Source organism: Phacochoerus africanus, chromosome 13 (genome assembly GCF_016906955.1).
Source record: "Phacochoerus africanus isolate WHEZ1 chromosome 13, ROS_Pafr_v1, whole genome shotgun sequence".
Taxonomy (NCBI): domain Eukaryota; kingdom Metazoa; phylum Chordata; class Mammalia; order Artiodactyla; family Suidae; genus Phacochoerus; species Phacochoerus africanus.
Genome location: NC_062556.1, coordinates 482,720 through 504,090, shown reverse-complemented (window position 1 = coordinate 504,090; position 21,371 = coordinate 482,720). Strand labels below are relative to the sequence as shown.

The following is a 21,371-nucleotide window of genomic DNA, read 5'->3' as shown; positions in this document are numbered from 1 at the left end:
TTGCAAGTCTCTAGCGGCTGCCCCCGCTTTTTTGGCTTGTTGCCCTGAGGAGCTCTGGCCTCCGCTTTTTTTAGTATCATTCATGATCAGAACGTTTTGAAGAACAGATTCCAAGAAGCAGAACTTGCGGTTGCCCTGGGCAGGTCACCGTTTCCACCGCGCCCTGTCTGCAGTCTCCTGAGCAGGCTCTCGAGATACTGGAAGTACAGGAGGGGTGGCGGTTTCTCTGCAAATACTGTGCCCTTTTCTAGAGGAGGTTGGATTTTGGTCCTGGGGCCAGTGGTCTGGGGGAGCGGGGCTGCGGATGGCCTCGCGGTAGGAAGTGTGGCCGCCGGGCCGGTGGTGGCTGACGGCCCTCCCCGAGCCTTGAAGGTAAGTGTTCAGGCCTGGGGTTGGGGTAGAGCTGCTTGAAGCAGAGCGAAGGTGTCCCCGCTGGATTTTTTAGTATCCGGGCTTTGAGTGCCTGTGGTGTGGGCTGGGATTTTAAAGCCTGTGTGGAGCTGCTCCGCCTGGTGAAGAGGCCCTGTCACCCCCACACTGAAGGCCCCGAGCCACCCTCCCAGCTGGTCCTGCTCGGACCTCTGCTCCTGCAGTCATTCTCCGCAGTATCTTGTGCTTCCTTCTCAGACATTGGACCGTGGCCTCTCCTGTTGGCTTCGTGTGGCTCCTCACCTGGGTTCCAGCCCCCGGGCTCTATCGGGTCTGCCCTCGGGGCATCTTTGCAGACACCCCCTCCCCCTCCCCCCCACCGCAGCCTTCCGACCTCGGCTGGCACTGCGACGGGTCCTCCGTGTCCGCAGCTGTTTTTGCAGGTCACTTAGGAGGAGCTCTTCCCCAGTAGAAGGAGAGCTCACCTCCCTCCACTCCTGGCCCCGCTCAGCCAGTGTATGATCCTCACTTGAGTGTTGGCGTGTTGTGTCTGCATTTCATCCATCTTCTACCACACCTCCCAGTGTCATAGCAGAATTGGCGGTGGGCCTTTCCTTAGCTGGTCTGAGGAAGAATCCAGGAGAATAGGGAATCCTGACATAGTATTGAGAGGTTTCAGAACCAGCTAATTCGTGTATTGGAATGTAGTGGCTTTTTTTTTTTTTGCGGCCATACCTGGGGGCATATATAGGTTCCCAGGCTAGGGGTCCAATCAGAGCTGTAGCCGCTGGCCTACACCACAGCCACAGCAACGTGAGATCTGAGATGCATCTGTGACCTACACTACAGCTCACAGAAGCGCTGGATCCTTAACCCACTGGGTGAGGCCGGGGATCGAACCTGCATCCTCATGGATACTGGTCGGATTCATTAACCGGTGGGCCACGAAGGAAACACCTCAGTTACTTGTTTATCCAATAGGCAGTTATTGAGCCATTTTTGTCTCAGCCTGTGCATAAATAATGAAGAAAACTGAATAGGTCCCTGCCTGCCGTGAGCTTGGGTGGGAAGAGACCCGTAGGGAGAAACGTGAGGTTCCTAGCTTTCGTGTCCGTGAGGGTCAGAGCAGGAAGCACTCCGTTCCCTTACGTCATGTCTACACTGAAGCAGGTTCTGGGAAGGAAGTAGGACGGAAGGAAAGAGGAGGGAGGGAGCGATGAGGCGTCGAGGGAGGGAGCGTGGCGTGTGTCTGGGTGCTGGTCCGGTTGGAGGGGCACGTGTGCCGAGGGCGCTTAAACCTCGCAGAGATGGGAGGCGCTCATGAGTCAGAAGGGGTGGAAGAGCGTGCCCTCTCCCCACGATGGGGAGGTGCTTGTCCTCAGAGAGTGTGAACTGGAGGGGTGCCGGTGGTTTTCCTGTTTTGCACGGGCACGAGGTGACCTGCAGAGCCCGCGTGGGCAAGGACAGGGCAGAGCCCGCGTGGGCAACGACAGGGCGCTCACCACAGCCTTCCGTTCCTCCCAGCAGCCCCAGACCTCCTGTGATGGTCCGTATGGCTTCCTGCCCGTGGTCGTCACACTCCGGAGGACACTGCAGGGCTTCACCTGGTAGCTCAAGGAACTGAACTTGAACATGGTTCAGTGGTTACAGTTTTCAGGAGAAATAATTGCGTAAAACTTTGTTAGGAAGGAAACACCTGTTCTTTAGGCTTTTGTTCAGTAAGTTGGGCGCTGTATTTAAATAGCGTGGCTGCCCGTGCTGCAGTGAGCATTGCGTGTTTTTAAGGATATAATTGCATCTCACCCTTAAAAGTAACGCAGGGAAATTCCTGTTGTGGCACACCAGAAACGAATCCTACTAGTGAGGATGCAGGTTTGATCCCTGGACTCACTCAGTGGGTCGGAGATCTGGTGTTGCTGTGAGATGCAGTGTAGGTCACAGAAATGCTTGGATTCCACGTTGCTGTGGCTGTGGTGTAGACTAGCAGCTGCAGCAATGATTCGACCCCTAGCCCGGGAACTTCCATATGCCGCAGGTGCGGCCCTAAACCTAAAAAGCAAAAAAAAAAAAAACAAAAACAAAAACAAAAAAAACCAAAACAAAACGACGTAGGTATTTGAGTTCTCACTGTGGTGCAGTGGGGTTAAGAACCTGACTGTAGCAGCTCAGGTCTCTGGAGAAGCTCAGGTTCAACCCCAGGCCTGGTGCAGTGGCTTAAAGGATCTGGTGTTGCTGCAGCTGTGCGTTGGATTCAGTCCTTGGCCCAGGATCTTCCATGTGCTGCGGGTGCTACTGTCAAAACTAGTAATGGTATGGGTCTCAGAACCAGTAATGGTATGGGTCTCAAAACTAGTAGTAGAATAGGTGTTAACATGCTAATTTAACGTACACGCTTTTTCGCTATCGTGATATTCACGTGCATGCCGATAACGTATTCAGTAAAATGATTTTTTTAGTGTATAGAGCTCACAAATGAATTGCAAGGGACTATGTCATTGCATTTGGAAAGAGCCTAGGTTAGCATACACCAGAAGTGTATAGGTTCTGAATCATTAATGCCAAAGACAGCGTATTAGTGGCTTTGAGCAAGTGCTTTCTTACTTTAAGAAGGCGGCGGCCAGGGCTTCTTGTCATTGCTCGGCAATAACCAAGCTGACCAGTGTCCATGAGGACATGGCCTTGCTCAGTGGGTTAAGGATCCAGTGTTTCTGTGAGCTGCAGTGTAGGTCACAGATGTGGCTCGGATCCTGTGTTGCCGTGGCTGTGGTGTAGGCCAGTAGCCACAGCTCCGATTGGACCCCTAGTCTGGGAACCTCCATATGCCCAACGGGCGGCCCTAAAAAGACAAAAAGACTAAGCCAGCTCACGTTGGGTAGGTTCTTGGTGCTGCTGTTCTGGGAACTTGAGAGGAGCAGGGCCCAGGACAGTGATAAGAACAGTGCAGAAATGGGCCGTGAGCATCAGTAGCCGTAGTGCTTTTGAATCAACAGAGGCTTGCATTACATCCACGTGAATTGGAGACAGAAGAAAGGAGAAATTCAAAAAAGTAGCAGTGACTGTAGAATAAATTTTGGAATCGTGTTGCCAGTAGGGAATGCATTCCATTAGGGTGAGCCCGTTACTCGCTCCCAAGAGCCCTGCTGTCGCACAGTTGGCACCAGTGCTGGGTATACCCGGTGACTTGGCGCATTACAGGTGAAACTAATTGTCCGAAATTGCTCACAAGGAGTTTGGAGAAGAGAAATGAAAGTAGGATGAACTAAGGGGGACGGCTTTGCATAGGATGCGTCAGGTATGTCCTTGCTTAGTGGGAGGCTCAGAGGCGCTTTTCGGGGGGGAAGGGCTTCTGGAGTGTGTCCGGCCAGGCACAGAGGCAGAAGTGGCCAGGCGGCCGCCCCAGGGAGCAGGCAGGACCAGCAGGGCCCGAAGGAGCAAGGGCTGGGGCTCACGCGGATGAGCTCACGCCGGCTGGGGCAGGTCGCGAAGCACAAGGAAGGTCTGTTTGGCAAGAGAATTGATGGCCCTGAGGTGTGTGTTCCAGATGGTTTCCTCGACTGTGGGTGCCTTTATGGTAACTCCGAGTGGTGGGGTCGGGAAGCTGGACGAGATGTGGAAAAGGATTGGAGAGCAGGAGCATAAAGCAGGGTGTATCAGGAGTTGCCTGGTGCCCTGGCGAGTAAGGATCCGGCATTGTCACTGCTGTGACTTGGTTCGATCCCTGGCCCTGGTGAGTGCAGCCAAAAAAATCATAAAAGAGAAATCAAGGCATGTCAGTTATTTACCAAATGCAGAGCAGTCAGGACTGGGTTAACTGAGGCGTGTGGGGGTGGGGAGTTACACGGAAGGAAGCAGGCAGGAGGGACTGCTTTTACCCCCAAGGCCCGTAGTTTTGGTGCTGCCCACTTCCAAGAGAGGTGAGCCCGTAGGCTGGAGGTCCTCGGGTCTCGTGGCCTCCGGAAGGGTGTCGCGCGTGTGAGGTCATGATGCTCAGGCAGTGGTCTTGGCTGGAGAAGAGGTTCGTTGCCATCCGGAAACACCACTTGATAAGAGTGTGAAACAGACAGTTCGCCAGCGTGAGGTGTCTGTTGTCAGGGTCTGAAAACCGTGTACACCGCTGCGTGTGGCTGTTCAGATAGACCTGGAAGGCCCTGCTGGGCCCGGTCTTTGCGGAACATGCCGAGCCGCCATACAGCAGTGCCGTCACATGCGTGCGTCACAGAAGAAAGCACGGGCTAGGAATGGGTGTTTGTGAAAAGTCACCGCTTTTACTCATACTTGGTTAATGGCCAGCATAAATAACTGTGGGGACCAGATGGGGATTAGCCCCTATTAGTACCTGCCCAGCATCTGTGAGGAGGCTGTTGGGATTCCGAACCTCACTCAGGGGCGAAGGATGCGGCGTTGCCGTGAGCGGTGGTGTGGGGTCACAGGTGCAGCTCGGATCCCACCCCTAGCCGGGGCATTTCCATGTGGGTGCAGCCCTCAAATAAAAAACAGAATCATAAAGTTACCTCATTCTGCTCTGTGTCGTAGCCATCGTTCAGACCTTCCTTTGAGATCCAGAAGTAACCCTTTATCATACCATTTCTTTTTTAAGCCTTATTACCTTGTACAAGCCAACTAGTCTTCACAAACTACCAGTGCTGAAACTCATTCGGTATAGTTTTGAATTTTTGAATAATATGCATCTGATACACAGATGTGGAAATGCAAGATTGTACATGGTGATGTGTGCCCACTACCCAGCTCCTCTCCCCGGGGTCCCTCACTGTTTACAGGCGCAGGCAGGTCATTGTTAGACAGAGGCACCACCGTATCTGATACGTTCTTGTTTTCTCCTCGTGACAAGCATCCTGTTGGCTGCATGTCCCAGAGCATGTGTGTGAACCTGTCTGCAGGGTAGAATTCTGGTTGAATGACTTGGGCCTCGGGCGCGTGTGTCTCTGGCGTGTTCTGAGTTCTGCCTGTTGTTGCCGTGGAGAGTGAGAATTTAACTGTATTCCTGTCCGTCCTCAACACGTGCACCGAGGCAGTGGAGGTGGGATGTTGACAGAGACCCGGAATCGCTGCAGGCAGTGGTGAACGTGCAGGAGTCCAGATTCGATGAAACGGGAAAGCCTCGAGGTGGTCCTGACAGTGGTTAGTGAGGATTGCGGGAGTTCTTGTGTGTCTGTCACGTGTTAGGTTACGCAAGCAGGTGACTGTTTCATTAAATAAACCGTGTTACTGTCTCGGGGAGAATTACCAGCACGACAGGGTTCTGAGGACCTGGGATTAGCCGGTTGACTTACTGGGGGCGTTAAACCAAGGTTGCGATCGGCTCTGTCGGTGCTGTTTGCGGTAGAGACGGGCGTCTGACTCACGTTCAGCAGTCTCTGATCCAGAGCAAGTTGTGCAGTTCTTGAGCAGTGGCAGCGGGGGCAGCATTAGCGGTGCTGTGCTAACGCGAAGGCCCTAACTGTAGCGTCCAGAGTAGGAGAACCTCGGAAGACCTCTAGAGGAGCCCTTCCCCCTGTTGGTGGGAAGTTTTGAAATTTTACTGTCAATTTACCACCGTGTGTTCCTTGGAAATACTGGAGGGGAGGTAAACTTTATTTACAAGTGAAATCGGGAGGGTCTCTCAGCCGTGTGTGTGAGGTAGCTTCACCGAAAATGAAGAAAATGTTAAAAAAACTCGTATGCTTTCTCAAGGAATTGTGGTTGGTTATTCAGTGAATTATTATGTGTATTTGGACTCTTGCAGCGAACTGAAATGCTGGAATGTTCCGTGTCTTACGATAGTAGTGGTTGGGTGGTGGAGCTTTACCCAGGGACTGAGGGAGGCCCTTTGCTGTGGGGCAGATTCCCGCCTCGCGCCCGGTCCGGTCCGGGGTCCGGGGTCCGGGGTCCGAGGTCCGGTGTGGGTGTGAAGGGCCGTCTGCCAGCCGTGTTCCCTGCCGTGGGCCCCTAGGCCTTGGGCGTGGGGCGCCACACGTCCTGCGAGCACGTGGGGCTCCCAGCCGCAGGCGGGCTGGCGGGTGGGGCCAAGGGAGCCAGGCAGGTGCCACCGTTTTTTGAGCCATGTTTTCCTGCCAGAGACGCCAAGGCCCCTTCGGTGAGATGTTCGCCCCACGGGGAGCTGAGGCTGAAAGTGTGCCTGTGCCTTAGGCGGGGAGGATTGTGCTGTTGGACGAATCCCTCTGTGGTGGGGCGGCGCGGCCCGTGCGCGCGCGCGGGGCTGCAGCGCAGGTCCCTTCCTTCCTCCCCGCCCGGCCCCGTGCTCAGGCCCGGGGAAGGGCCCAGGCTAGGGGTCGACTCCGAGCTGCGACCTCCAGCCTACACCACGGCCGCAGCAGATCTGCGACCCACACCTCGGCTCACGGCAGCACCGGATTCCGAACCGACTGAGTGGGAGCAGGGATGGAACCTGTGTCCACATGGATTTAAGTCAGGTTTGTTGGCACCGAGCCATGATGGCAGTGCCCTCTTTTTTTTTTTCTCTTTCTTTTTTTTTTTTTTTTGGTGTGTGTTTCAAGATGTGTGGCATACGGACGTCCCCTGGGCCAGGGATTGAATCCCAGCCTCAGTGGCAGCAACGCTGGATCCTTTAACCCACTGCTCTGGGCAGGGGAACGAACCTGCATCTGCAGCGACCCGGGCCCCGGCAGTCAGATTCTTAGCCCACTGCACCACGGCGGGAACTCCCACAGGGCGCTTGATGAAAAGACAAGTCATGGGAATGGCTGGGGCCAGGATGCACCTGGTTTGTGACTCGGGAGACGCCTGGGTCCCAAAAGAGACCAGAAGGTGCCAGCACATCAGGGCCCCTCGGCTCCGATTCTCAACCTTGGAGGCGTTAGACTTTCCCCTTCGTCAGTCATTTGGGTGCAGCCAGTTGATCACACAGCCGCACATGTGGAGGGGTCAGAACTCGAGACGGCCCTCATCTTTGTGTTCTGTCTCAGCAGGGATGCGCCCCCACGTTTTGTGCCTTTCTCTCCAGACCTTTTCCTGGGAAGTGTTTAGGGCCTGCCTTCTCTTGAGCGTTTTACTGCAGCCTTGGTGCTTCGGCGTCCGTGTGTGAACCCTCTGAGTTACACTCCGTTAGAATTAAGCGTCGCTCACGACTGTGTCGAGGGTTCCTGCCAGGAAGGCCTGAGCACAGGGCCCCAGACACCTGTGGCCTTACTGCACTTCGCTTGAGTCAGCGAGCAGGCCGTTTTTCCAGGGTCCCGCTGGCCTCTTAGCAGAGTCAGAATGAGATTTCTTTATCTCAGAGAGTTGACTGTGTTCTAAGCCGTCATGGTGACTGAGAAGGGACCTGAGGATGTCTTCAGTGCCCCCAGCATTTAGGAGGTCTTGCTGCCCTGTGGTGCGGGGTGGGGGTGGTTTGCTCCTGGGTCTGAGCTGTGAGCCGTGTACAGGCTTCTGGGCTCTGTGCCCACGGGAGTGTGTCCAGATGGCATGAAGACACAAAAAAGTTGAGATTTACGACTATTTTACTGGCTTTTTAATGCCTTGCTTTTGTTTGCCTTTTTTTTTTTTTTGCCTTTTCTAGGGCCCCTCCTGTGGCATATGGAGGTTCCCAGGCTAGGGGTCCAATCAGAGCTATAGCTGCTGGCATACACTACAGCCATAGCAACACAGGATCTGAGTCGTGTCTGTGACCTACACCACAGCTCACGGCAACGCAGGATTCTCAACCCACTGAGCAAGGCCAGGGATCGAACCTGCAACCTCATGGCTCCCAGTTCGATTTGTTAACCACTGCACCACGACGGGAACTCCTCTGTTTGCTTTTAATCTGGTTTGCATAGTCTCAATTTCTCAAAGTCATTGGTGATAAACAGGAAATTTTGCGCATTTAAAAAAATGTGGTATAAATATTTTTTTAATCTCTCCCTTCTGTTTTTAGACTTTTCAGTCCCTCTTAAAGAAGATACGTTGGCATCTTGTGCTCAGAACAAAGCACTGAATTTAAGCACCTTAATGTATCTTCCTGTCAGTACAGTTTGGGTCACACTAACTCAGAGGTGGTGTCCCCGGCGAGGAGGCCGTGGGAGACGGCCTTCTGCGGGCGCCTGAGGCCTGTGTCCCAACCCTGTTTACACAGGTGTGAATAGCGCCTGAACTCACCGCCGTGCCCGCTAAACGTGTTTGATGTTTAACTTCTCGTCCTGCTTGCTGCATGTGAGTGCGGAGCGGATCCCGCAGGAATCGTTTTTCCTGCTTTGTTGTTGCTGTACGTGGTATCTTCAAAGTGAGCAACAGTAGATACTGTTTCAAAGTGGTTTGAAGGATGTGCTGAAAAAGAATCTTGCTTATCATTTGGTAATTCGGTGCCTTTTCATTACACGTGAACATGGTTCATTCATGGAACTGCTCTGGCACTCAGTAATTTACTGAAATATTGAAGTTTCAAAGAACATAGTGGAGGCTGGACATGTAAGTTGGTGACAGCCATGTAATCTAAACTAAGAATGCAGTTTGTACCTGCTGTAGTTGAACTTGTCTTAAAAACTTTACCTTGTGTTCAACCATCAGAGTAGGTTTTCTTTGAGTCTTTCGGGGAGGCCTCTTGAGAAATCCTAGTGCTAAGAGGTTAATGCTACTGAGTTTTTTTCTTTTTGTTTTGAACAGTTTTGCTTTTCTTTCTTTCTTCCTTTTTCTTTTTTTAACTTAAAAATGCCTTTGCAGAAATTTGGGGACAAAATTAAGCTTAAAATTTTTCAGTGGTATCTTTTCCTTCCATGACCTTTTCATCTCATCGCAGTTGTCTTGCAGAGGGGTACAGGTTTCAGCTCTTGAAACTGAGTTAATTCTAACTTTTCCTAGAAGGCAGTAATTATGTTTGAGAAAATCTTCAATTTATGCTTTATTAGATTTCAAATCTTCAGTGAACTATATTCATCGATAACTATGGTAACTGTCGTTTGTGACCTTTGAAGAAAAAGGTGGCATGTAATGCGAGTAAACTGTTTTTCTGAAAATGCTAGTTTCCCTCAGTAAAACGGAGGAAACATTTAAAAATAAATGTGCCTTGTGGCTACAAAGAAAAGACTCCAATCTTGATATTTTCTTCAGTGTTTTCCACATTTCAGTGTTTTATGAGTGATAAATGGTTCATACCTAGTTACTGGAAAATGACCTTATTTTTCATACCTACTAATTTTGAGTTGTTAAACGATCTTTTCAGTATGTATTTTTTCTGATTTCCTCAATTTAAAATGCTGCTTTTGGAGTTCCCGTCGTGGCGCAGTGGTTAACGAATCCGACTAGGAACCATGAGGTGGTGGGTTTGGTCCCTGCCCTTGCTCAGTGGGTTAAGGATCCGGCGTTGCCATGAGCTGTGGTGTAGGTTGCAGACGCGGCTCGGATCCCGCGTTGCTGTGGCTCTGGCGTAGGCCGGTGGCTACAGCTCCGATTCAACCCCTAGCCTGGGAACCTCCATATGCCGCGGGAGCGGCCCAAGAAATAGCAACAACAACAACAACAACAAAAAGACAAAAAAAAAAATACTGCTTTTAAAAATTGAGACCTGGCGTTCCCTGATGGTCTAGTGGTTAGGACTCCCTGCTGTTACTACTGAGGCTCAGGTTCCATCCCTGGTCTGGAAACTTGCACCTGCCTTGAGCGGGGCCAAGAGAAAACGCTTGCCCTGGACTTTCAGGTAAAATTGGAGGTCACCTCAGATCACGGGCGCTCTTCCACACTGTCCACCTGCATCCCAGGCAACCGCTAGTCTGTTTTGATCACCGTGTATTACTCGTTTTTCGCTTTCACACTAAATACAGATAGAGTCTTACCATGTGTCCCTTTGCCTCTGGGGCTGCTCCCGGGACGGGGCGTTTGTGAGGTTCGCCTGCGGTGTTGCGCAGGTCCTGTCTCTTGCCCCAAGGGAGCCTGCCACGCTGTGTTCCTGAGTCTCCGTTGATAAGCTCATGGCGAGTTTCCAGTCCGGGTTATGTGAGTGAAGCTGCGGTGAACATCCCGCACGCCACGGAGAGGGTGCCTCGCAGTCCTGCTGCCCGGGGCGTTTCGTGGAAGTGGCCGCTGGCCGGTCGCTCTGCCTCGGCCCTCAGCCTCGCTGGTGTCTGATGCGCCGCTTCCGTGTAGGCGCCGGTGTTGTCGGGCAGGTCTGTTTGAGCCTGAACTTGAAGAGAACTGTCCTGGTGGTTTTACTGTACGTTTCCTTGCTAACGTCTTTCTTTTCTGTAGGGCCACATCTGTGGCATATGGAAGTTCCCAGGCTCGGGGTTGAGTTGGAACTGCAGCTGCCGGCCTACACCACAGCCACAGCACCGTGGATCCTTGACCCACTGAGCAAGGCCAGGAATCGAACCTGAATCCTCATGGACACTCTGTTGTGTTCTTATTTAACCCGCTAGGCCGCAGTGGGAACTCTCGGGTCTACCATTAATCACAGTATTTCTCTGTACTCTTTGAAGGTACATTTGTTGCTTAATGAGGATGTATTCGCATTGGAATAAAATTATGGAAAGTGTAGGCTGCTGATTTTAGCTGTTGTGAGTTGCCTGCAGTAATAGCATTTTGTTTGGCAGCGGTATTGTGGTCTGTGTCTTTGTCGTGGAGGCAGAGGCTCAGTTGTGAACAGTGTTCTCTGCGAGATGAGTCTGAATCCAGTCACTTTTAATCGTGTCAATGTGACACCCCCACCCCCACCCCCACCCACCTCTCCCGGGCCCCAGCCTGCAAACTGGAGAACCTGCTCCTTAGAAAGAGGCTCGGGCCAGAGCACGCGCGTAACGAATGTGACTCCGTCATGGTTCCCCCTCGAGAGGCTGCTGTAGAGACGCTCTCACTTTTGTAGGCTGATTTCCGAGCCATCATGAAAATTCCTTTTCTGGGTTTTCTTTAGGATGTTCCTCAGCCTCTATACTTTTGAATTATATATTATTTATCTTTTATACAGTCCTCTTTTTTTTGTACCTAAAATTGACCTTTTTTGTGTGTGTGTGTGTGTGTGTGTGGCCGTGTCCAGGGTATGTGGAAGTTCCTGGACCAGGGATTAAACCTGTGGCCCAGCTGTAACTAGAGCCACAGCTGTGACACCAGATCCTGAAACCATTGAGCCGTCAGAGAATTCCAAATTTACCCTTTAAGTTTATAGAATTCAGTGTACTTTCAAAAAGTTGTCCAGGAGTTCCTGTCGTGGCGCAGTGGTTAACGAATCTGACTAGGAACTGTGAGGTTTTAGGTTTGATCCTTGGCCTTGCTCAGTGGTTTAAGGATCTGGCTTTGCCGTGAGCTGTGGTGTAGGTCGCAGAAGCGGCTCAGACCCAGCATTGCTGTGGCTGTGGTGTGGGCCGGCGGCTACAGCTCTAATTAGACCCCTAGCCTGGGAACCTCCATATGCCTCGGGTGCGGCCCCAGAAAACACAAAAAATAAAAATTAAAAAAATACATACATAAAAAAAGAAAGAAAAAGTTGTCCAGCCTTCACCGCTGTCTGTGACAGAACATGTCACGCCCCAGAAAGCACCCCCACCCATTAGCAGTCACTTCTTTCTCCCAACCCCCCCCCCCCCCCCCCCCCCCCCCCGCCCCAAGTCACTCATCTACTTTCTGTCTCTCTGGCTTTGCCTCTTTTGGACACGATGTAAATGGAATCACACAGTGTGTGGCCTTTTGTGCCTGGCTCACGGCACCTGTTTTCACAGTTTAGACTCGTGCAGCAAGTGTCGGTACTTCAGTTCTTTTCTGTTTTTTGCTTTTGTGGGCCACACTGTGGCATGTGGGAGTTCCCGGCCTGCATCACAGCCACAGCAACGCCGGATCCTTAACCCACTAAGACCGGAGATTGGAGCCCCGTCCCCATGGAAGCTAGTCGTGGACATTTGGGTCACTTCCACTTTGTGCTGCTGTGAATCCTCGTTCACATGCTTTTGCACAGACACGTGTTTTCTGTTTTCTTGGGTCCACACCTGGGAGTGGGATTGCTGGCTCAGGTGGTCCTTCTTTGAACTTACTGAGGATCAGGGAGCCCGTTGTACCCACCCAGCTGCAGTGCTGCAGGGTTCCAGTGCCCACTCGCTCCCTGGCACTCACGCAGCCCTGTCTGAGGATGTGTTTCTGTTACTTATGTGTAACTCACATCACCGAATACGAGCCATGTGTGCTCAGTGGCAAGTGAGACTGGCACGTGCACTGGTACATAGTTAACCTCTAAGAATGGGCTTTTTGTGTTTGTTTTTTTTTTTCCCTTTTTGGCCTCCCACAGAATGTGGAAGTTCCTGGGCCAGGGATCAAACCTGAGCCACAGCAATGAGAATACCAGATCCTTAACTGCTAGGCCACCAGGGAACTCCAGGCTTTCTGTGTTTTCAATGTTTTGTTCTTTGAGAAAAGTCACCATAAAAGTATGTGGTATTGGCTGTTACCATTTCTGAATGTATGAAAAACATTAGGGTGTGGGTAGAGGAGCCTTTCCCTTTTTCATTCTTTTTTTTTTCCTTAAATTACAGTTGATTTACAGTGTTGTGCCAGTGTCTGCCGTTGTGAGTCAGTTGTACGTATGCATACATTCTTATTTTTTACGTTGTTTTTCATCCTGGTCTGTCCCAGGAGAGGGGAGATAGTTCCCTGAGCTGTACAGCAGGACCCCATTGCTTCTCTGTTCTGAATAATTTGCGTCTGTTAACCCCAGACTCCCTGTCCGTCCCACTCCCCCCTGGCAGCCACACGTCTGTTCTCTGTGTCTCTGAGTCTGTCTCTCTGTGGTAGGGAGGCTCGTTTCCGTCATGTGTTAGATTCCGCATGTAAGTGATGGAAATGGGATTTGTCTTTCCCTCTCTGACTTGGTGCTGCTCTCCCGTTAGGCAGTGAGGTCTTTTCTTGGTGGAGCACAGCAGACACACTTGTGTCCCCTGCCTTGGGCCAAGTAGAAGGCACTTTTGCAGCTAGAGTAGGAGTCGAGGTCCTGCGTCGGCCTGGCTTATGAGGGTCCCAAGCTGTGCCGAGACGGGGGACCTGCCCATGGGAACGCAGGCGCCAGCCTTTCAGCTCCGGGAGAGGTGGGTTCACTCTGACGCAACAACGAAACTGAGCCGAGGATGCTAGGAAACGAACGAGAAGGAAATCGTTGCTGAGTGGACGTAACGAAATGAGGTGAAGGCTAAGTGGCCTCTTACGAGAAACTGCTTTCTGCTCCGGAGAATAGGGACGGGGGTGACCCTCGGGTTTTAACCCACCCCGGAACTCTTGTTTTGAAGTCCTAACTCTCGTTTAACTGTAATCCTAGGATAAAAGAAAACATGGATGAACGCCCCGAGGTTGGACCCCCAGCCCCCGCGTGCACCTGAACTTGAGATGAGGCAGCCCCGGCATCTCTCCTTCCAGGTCCGTCGGCGCCCGCCGTGCTTCCCGGGCCTTTGTCTTCCCTCCTCCTGGTCGGCCGTGGTCCCCGAGCTTGGACGCTGGTTCAGAGCCCAGTGAAACATCTGCCTCCCTCGGGGCCGCCAGGGCCCCTGCCCTTTGCCCTGAGGAGGCGTCGAGATGGTTTCCGCCTGTGGTTCCTCTCGGCAGGAACCCGTGTGCCGACGGCGTCCCCGGAGCCGTTGGCTCGGGTAGAAACGACACTTGAGGGCCTTAGGAAGGGAAAGGAAGACGAGTCCTCTTTTCTGGTGATTCCAGATGGAAAATGTCCGCCTTTTCAAAGTGTGTCGTCTTAAAAATGGTGTAATGTCGTCAAAGGAGACCCGGCCACAGACACGAGCTCCGTTTCCCCTTTTGCTGTTTCCGCCCCCTTTTTTTTTTTTTTTTTCAAGGGGTAATAATGTTTTCTATTATTTTTGTTCATTTATACCTCAAGTTTTATAGGATTGCGCACACTATGTGGTATTTCTGGTGGAATTGTGACAGTGCCATATTGTCGTCCTCGTGGTTCTCAAAGCCATTTATTTATTTTTTGGCTTTTTCGGGCCGCATCTGCGGCATATGGAGGTTCCCAGGCTAGGGGTGGAATCAGAGCTACAGCTGCCAGTCTACACCACAGCCACAGCAACGCCAGATCCGAGCCGCATCTGCAACCTACAGCACAGTTCACGGCAATGCTGGATCCTTAACCCACTGAGGGAGGCCAGGGATCGAACCTGCGTCCTCATGGATGCTAGTCAGATTCATTTCCTCTGAGCCACAACGGGACTCGAGCAGGGGACGTGTTCTTCTCTTCCGTGGAACCCAGGCTGCCCCACCCTGTCTGTGATTTAAAGGCCCAGGAGCTTTCATTTCTGACCAGGTGGGGCTGTGGACTGTTTTCAGACCCCTCAGAGTTCTTCTTCTCTGTGAGCTCACAACAAAATTGTGAGTTCTAAATATTTTTTAAGTATTTAAGACCTGCTCATTGATTCTACTCCAGTAAATTATTGTTTCTACCTAAAACCTCTGTTGTTGTAGAAGAACATACTATAGATTATCATTTTCTGTCTTCTAACAAAGAATTTGTTTTTTCAGGTCATGTCATCTTGTGGGAGAAGCTATTTCAGTGACCCGGGAGAAGCAAACCAGGACATTGCTGTTATCTGCGGATACGTGAGCGTCGCGAGTCCTTGATTCAGGTGGGTTTGTCTGCACTGCGCCCCTGCCCCCAGGCACTCCTGCTGGCCGACTTTGGCAAATGTGAGGGTTGCGCGACAGCCAGCCCCTCCGCGTGGGTGCCACGGGAGGGTTTTTCCCCTGTCATTTTTGTTCAGTCCCCAAGACAGGCAGCTCCTTACTCCTAAGAAGCCTGCCTTTACTCAAGTGAGAAAAACCATGTTTTTCCTAACGCATATTTCTCGGCCCACGAAAAGCAGATTTTGGGGGACGAGACAGATGCAGGCAGTTCCTTGGCGCGTCTTCTTCCACATGAAACGGATGCCAAATAGTGGGTTTCAGTTTCATCCCAGGTCGTCCCCCTGGGGCTCAAGATGCTATCGCCCAGTTCTGCTCTGGTTTGGTCCTGGGACAGAATTGGGAGCCCTGGCCCTCATTCCCACCCCGAAGCCCGAGTGTGTGGCTCTCCGGCGCCTGGAGGGAGGGACGCCCCAGGTTGGGTTGGAACGGTTCGCGCCCTGCAAGTCAGCAGCGGGCAGAGGCACGGGGACGTCTGCACACTTCCACGTTCATCTTCGGTCCCTTGAGGCCTGGCACCTAAAGGAACCAGCGTGGCCACTGGCCCGGGTTAGAGCCCTGTCCCAGGAACTTAAGCACGCTGCCGGTGCGGCCAAGAAATAATTTTGAGAAGGTTCCGACTTGGGAATTGAGTGTATGAAGATGAGTAACTTTATTCCTGGACTAAACCCCGCCTGCCCATCCTGTTGTGAGTCCGCAGTTAGTCAGCGACACCAGGTGCTGCTTTGCAGTTCTGCGTGTGAGGGTGAGAGCAGGGCTTCCCCTGCAGCCGGGACGGTTCGTGGATCCGCCTGGACTGGGGTGCTTCCGTTCCCTGGAGAGCCCCGCTCTGCACGGGGTCCTCACCAGTGTGCCCTGGAGGAGAGTAACGGAGCCGGGATGACTGGTAATCAAGTCAAGACTGAAGTACGAGTTGTGTCTGAATCGCTTCTCTCCGAGCCTTGTGCTCGTGAGACTGGTCCCGGCCCAGAGGATGAGGCTCAGTGGCGAGTTGTCTGCGGCAAGGCCCTGACCTCCACATGGAGGCTGCTTGGGTCACTCGCCTGCCTCATCTCGGGGGAGCCTCGATGGATTTAAGTCCTCTTCATCCCGAAGAGGCCCGACGCGTCAGAATGAAACCCCTGCCCCCGAGGGCGCTCCCCACCCCCACTCCCGGCTGCAGAGGCGGTGGGTTCAGGTGAGACCGGCTGGTAGCTGCAGTCTGTGTCCCTCGTAGAGAACCACTGAGAGCTGACAAGCACATAGCGGGGCACAAAATTCTGGTGGAAGTCAATGCGGGCCCTTGAAATTCGCAAGCTCACTTTGCAGGTCCCATTGTGGCTGAGCAGTAACGAACCTGACTAGTATCCATGAGGACGCAGGTTCGATCCCTGCCCTCGCCCAGTGGGCTAAGGATCCTGTGTTGCTGTGGCTATGGTGGAGGCCGGCAGCTATAACCCTGAATAGACCCCCTAGCCTGGGAACTTCCATATGCTGCAGGTGTGGCCATAAAAAAGGACCAAAAAAAAAGGAAAGAAAGAAAATGTCCACCTTCATTCCCAAGGGCACTGTTACAGATTTTCTCTTAGTTTCTATCCTGGGTATCTCTGTTGCCGTAATCGAGAGTATATTGTGTTTTAATGTGTTCTTATAAAGGGGTTACACCTAGGCATGACTTGAGGTGATGGAAATACTCTTTTTAGGGCTGCACTTGTGGCACATGGAGGTTCCTAGGCTAAGGACTAGGGGTCAATTCGGAGCTGGGATCTGAGCCACGTCTGTGACCTACACCATAGCTCACGGCAACGCCGGATCTTTAACCCACTGAGGGACGCCTGGGATCGAACCTTCGTCCTCACGGATGCCAGTCAGATTGGTTTCCACTGAGCCCCAAGGGGAGATCTTGGAAATACTCAAAACCCATTTGTCTCGTCTACCCCGGGTAAGTCGGACAGTCTCCCTTAATGTCCCTGGCTCCGTGCACTGCTGCTCACACAAATCCCAGTTTTGTTTTGTTTTTTTTTTGGTCTTTTTAGGGCCATACCCACAGCATATGGACGTTCCCAGGCTAGGGGTCAAATCACAGCTGCAGCTTCTGGCCTACACCACAGCCACAGCAACGCCGGATCGGAGCCGCGTCTGTGACCTACACCAGACCTCACGGCAACGTCACATCCTTGACCCACTGATCGAGGCCTGGGATCGAACCTGCATCCTCATGGTTCCTCGGGTTTAACCACCGAGCCACAGCAGGAACTCCACAGCTTCATCTTTCTGTAAAGCAATGAAGGTTGGTGCAGCACGAGGACTCGTGCACGCTCTGTGAGGAAGTCTAAATAAACCATGCATTTCGTTCCTACCTTGTTTACAAATCTGACGCTGAGAAAGCAGACAGACCCACGTTGTGGTGTTTTATTTAGAAAACTGTAGGAAAAGGCAGTCTCATCATGTGAAGCAGAGGTGGGTCTCAGAAATGTCTATAAAATATGTCATCAGCCCTCATTATGCACATTTTAAACAAGCCATGGACTGAAAATACCTAGGGGGTAAAAAACTCCACAAAGTTTCAAAACTGGAAGCTTGAATTTGCTGCACACCAGCACTTACATAGAATTTACAACTATTTACATAACCTTTACTGTGTATTAGAGATGCTGAAATTCTGTGGGGCCCGAGCAGGGGCGAGATGCAAACGGCCAGGGCCCTGATTGTCGTGGCTGTTGGTTTCTGGGAGGCTCCTGGAACCAGTGCCTGCGGGTACCGCGGGCCGGCCGTATGTGGAAACGCCAGCATTTACGAGGCCAGCCCGCAGCTCAGCAGCTTCACGCGCTTCCCCACTGCAGACAGCTTGGTTATGAGCTAAGCCTTCGACCTGGGGGAGCTCTCCCCAGGACACACGTGTGGCTGGCCTTCCCGTGTTCAGAGCAAGCACACAGATCCGGTCCAGTTCATACCTTACTTCCTCCATGTCCTGTCCTGCCCTGGCGTTTCTTCTGCTCCAGGTTAGATTCTGCTGGATACTGTTTTCAGATGGTAAAGGACAACTGCAGATTCAGAGCTGTCACCTCCAACCTGGGAATAGGTCAAACCTCCTCCCTCAAACCCACCCCACCTTAGTTTAGTCCTTCAGGGCAGCCAGGCCACACCCTGACTTGGGGCCCAGGTAGCTTTAATGGGATGCACCCACTGGGTGGGGTGGGCGGGGCACACCAGAGGCACATGGCAGCTGCCAGGCTAGGGGGTCTGATCGGGGCTACAGCTGCTGGCCTAGGTCACAGCCACAGCCACACCGAATCCTTAACACACTGAGCAGGGCCAGGGATCAAAACTGCATGCCCCATGGCCACTAGTTGGGTTTGCTTCTGCAAAGCCACAGTGGCAACTCCCACACTGGATTTTTTTTTTCTTTTTTAAATATAAAAATTCAGTAATTCAATAGGGCTTATAAAAAACTTTGAAGTTAGAAAAGTTTTAATTTTGTTAAATAATCCTTGTATGTACCACTCCACATTGTGGAAATACATGAACATACAGTCTGGACGCAGCACGGAGGTTTCAGGACACTGCTTGTGTGTGGAGCAGCTTAGACCCACTGGGTCCCACCTTGCACAGAAATTAGAAACCTGACACTTGGAAAGTGTGAGCTGTGCCAGAATTCTAAACTGCTTCGAAGAGTGGTTAGAAACAGGTTCGAAAATAACTTTCCCAACTCTGTTTTGGTCATTGCAGCTGCACGCGGTATGCACCTATGAGTAACTTCACCTGTAGAAAGAAAAACCAGAATTTCCTGGTTAGGAGAAGGACAGGCGCACATACACATGCCAAGACTTGTTTCTGCTGTTTGAAAACACTCTCAGATGGGCGGTGCGTGGAGTCTGTGGGGAGGGGAGTGTGTCTTTTTTTAGGGCCTCAACCACAGCGTATGGAGGTTACCAGGCTAGGGGTGGAATGAGCTATGCTGGCCTACGCCACAGCAATGCGGGATCGAAGCCTCATCTGTGACCCTCTGCATCCTTACGCACCAAACAAGGTCAGGGGTCAAACCCGGCTGGCATCCTCGGGGATTCTAGTCAGGTTCGTTAAGGGAACTCCCTGTCATTATTTCAGTTAAAAAAAAAAAAAACACAGTGCAAGTGAGATTCTTATTTCACTCTGTCAGTTGTAAAGTCCACCTGGCGATCTGCCCAGAGCGTCATCGGCTGGCACCGTGGAGATGCACGCTGCTCCTTTCACACTGGACGCAGCGGGTCTCACCCCGGTGAGGCCCGGGGGGCCCACCAGGAAGCCCAGGGCATTCCTGCAACTTGTCTCTGCTCACGTCACCCTAAGGACAGCCTGACAGTGGCACCAGCTGCAGAGGAAAGGTCTCACCTTAGCGGAGGGCGCTTCTGTCAACCTTATGAAGAGTTTATTGAGGCCCGCGGCAGGGCTGAAGGAGTACACGAAGTGACTGTCCTGGGGAAGGACCAGAGGAAAGGTGAGCGTTTCTGCGGACGGACCCAGCCGCCCAGAAAGAGCCCGACTCCAGACACCCTGGAGACGCCGGCGATAAAGAGGAATTCAAACGAAGGTTTTCAATCTCTGTAAGACGACACACTGTCCTGGCTTCAAAAGATACTCAGGTAAATCTTTGGCATTAGACCATATCCAGCCATATACGACATGTGGGTAAGTCTCCATGAACATGTTACATACGTATTGGGGGGCAGCCTGCATCCTCAGCGTATGGAAGTGCCTGGGCCAGGGACCAAATCTGAGCCACAGCTGCTAAACCTTAAACCCCCCCCCCGCCCCCCCCCGCCCCGTGCCGTGCCGCAGCAGGTCCTCCCGTGGCCAGTTAATGTTACTTCTGATAAGACTGGATATGTGGCAAAGGAAACCTGAGCAGATTCTTCAAGAGCATTTTTTTATGTTGAAGATTTTACAGAGCCACCAATAAACATTACTTTTAAGTTCGTAATGAAAGAATTAGCCCACAAAAATTACCCAAGATTATACATTAAAACTAAGCATAAATACAACTGTATGTTTGTGTTCGTATGTATCTGGGTTTTCAGAGCATGATCAGGTATGCTTTTCTAGCACCCGTCCCCGTCCCCCCCCCGCCTTTTTTTTTTTTTTTTTTTTTGCTTTTTAGGGCCGAACCCTCAACAAATTGGAAGTTCCCAGGCTAGGGGTCGAGTCAGAGCTGGTGGCTGCTGACCTACCCCGCAGCTCACAGCAACACCGGATCCTCAACACTGAGCAAGGCCAGGGCGTGAACCCCCCCCCGACCTGAGGGTTACTAGTCAAATTCTTTTCTGCTGAGCCACCGCCGGGACCCCCCCATTCCATCCCTTTTTAAGGCCACACCCATACCATATGGAAGTTCCTGGGCTTGGGGTCAAATCACATCTGCAGCTGAGGCCTATGCCACAGTAACACTGGATGCTGAACCCACATCCAACAGACAGCACCAGCTTCTTAACCCACCGAGTCACTATGTGGGAACTCCCTGATCTTCCTGAATTTGCGCTATTTTCTTTTAAGAGAACATTTGTACTTATAAAATGGCATTAAAAGGCACAGTATTTAAAAGTATAGAGTATGAGTATGTTTCTTTTGTCATAAGAATGTTAAGACTTGGTAAATGAAATCTAAGGCACAGACAGCACTTAGAACAATTTTACATTGTACTAATGGGTTGTTGCCATTTCCAGTAATTGTTGTATTGATTAACAATGAAGTACAAAAATCTTACCAGAAAAACAGGAAGTTGAAATTTGTCATTTAAAACGACAGCTTGCACACTGCATGGTCCACAGAGGCGAGCAATAACCTCTTTACCCAAAAAGTTTGCGTGGAAAATGAACAGCAGGATGCCGGAGCCTGAATCGGGAGACATAAACACAGGTTTCAATCCCATCCCAGCACAGCACAGCCTCCCGACACAGCCCACCTTGCAGGGAGGCACCACCCCGTGGCAGGCAGGGGTCCAAGCTGCCCTCCGTGTGCAAACCAGAGTTTGCGTTTAGTGCTTTCCAGGCCACAGAACCCTTTCTCTCTCTCTCTTGCTTAGGGCCGCACCCGCGGCATATGGAGGCTCCCAGGTTAGGGTCGAATCAGAGCCACAGCTGTCGGTCCACACCACAGCTACTCAGATCCTTAACCCAGTACACGGAGCCAGGGATCGAACCTGGGACCTCCTGGTTCCTAGTGGGATTCACCCTCGCTGTGCCATGACGGGAACTCCCCCTTCTCACTTTCGATCTGAGTAATCCCACAGACATTTCTATCATTTATGGGTGTGATTCCAGGAATTTCCCATTGTCTTCCACATACTGTTTCCGCCTTTCTCTCAATTCCGCCCCCTCCCCCTTTTAAATTTTACAGCCACACCCGAGTTACATACACGTTCCTGGGGAGCAAACCTG

General features: G+C 51.8%; 2 protein-coding genes across 4 annotated transcripts in view; one reads left to right on the top strand and one right to left on the bottom strand.

The window, feature by feature from the left end:
• The window catches only part of PSPC1 (paraspeckle component 1), a 94,093-nt gene extending 74,114 nt beyond the window's left edge, over positions 1 to 19,979 (top strand). The window contains exons 7-10 of one of the 2 annotated variants that reach the window (XR_007131506.1): positions 13,610 to 13,707; positions 14,821 to 14,924; positions 16,755 to 16,900; positions 19,118 to 19,979. The gene's annotated coding sequence lies outside the window, so the exon portion shown is untranslated. The remainder of the gene's footprint in view (positions 1 to 13,609; positions 13,708 to 14,820; positions 14,925 to 16,754; positions 16,901 to 19,117) is intronic. The other variant, XR_007131505.1, reaches the window with a different exon arrangement.
• MPHOSPH8 (M-phase phosphoprotein 8) overlaps positions 17,344 to 21,371 on the bottom strand; it is a 32,625-nt gene continuing 28,597 nt past the window's right edge. Inside the window, exons 12-14 of one of the 2 annotated variants that reach the window (XM_047756402.1) lie at positions 20,699 to 20,826; positions 19,330 to 19,413; positions 17,344 to 18,720 (exon numbers count right to left, since the gene is read on the bottom strand). In XM_047756402.1, coding sequence (XP_047612358.1) covers positions 18,679 to 18,720; positions 19,330 to 19,413; positions 20,699 to 20,826 — 254 coding nt within the window. In that variant the 3' untranslated portion in view covers positions 17,344 to 18,678. Of the gene's footprint in view, positions 19,414 to 20,698; positions 20,827 to 21,371 lie in introns of both variants that reach the window. The other variant, XM_047756401.1, reaches the window with a different exon arrangement.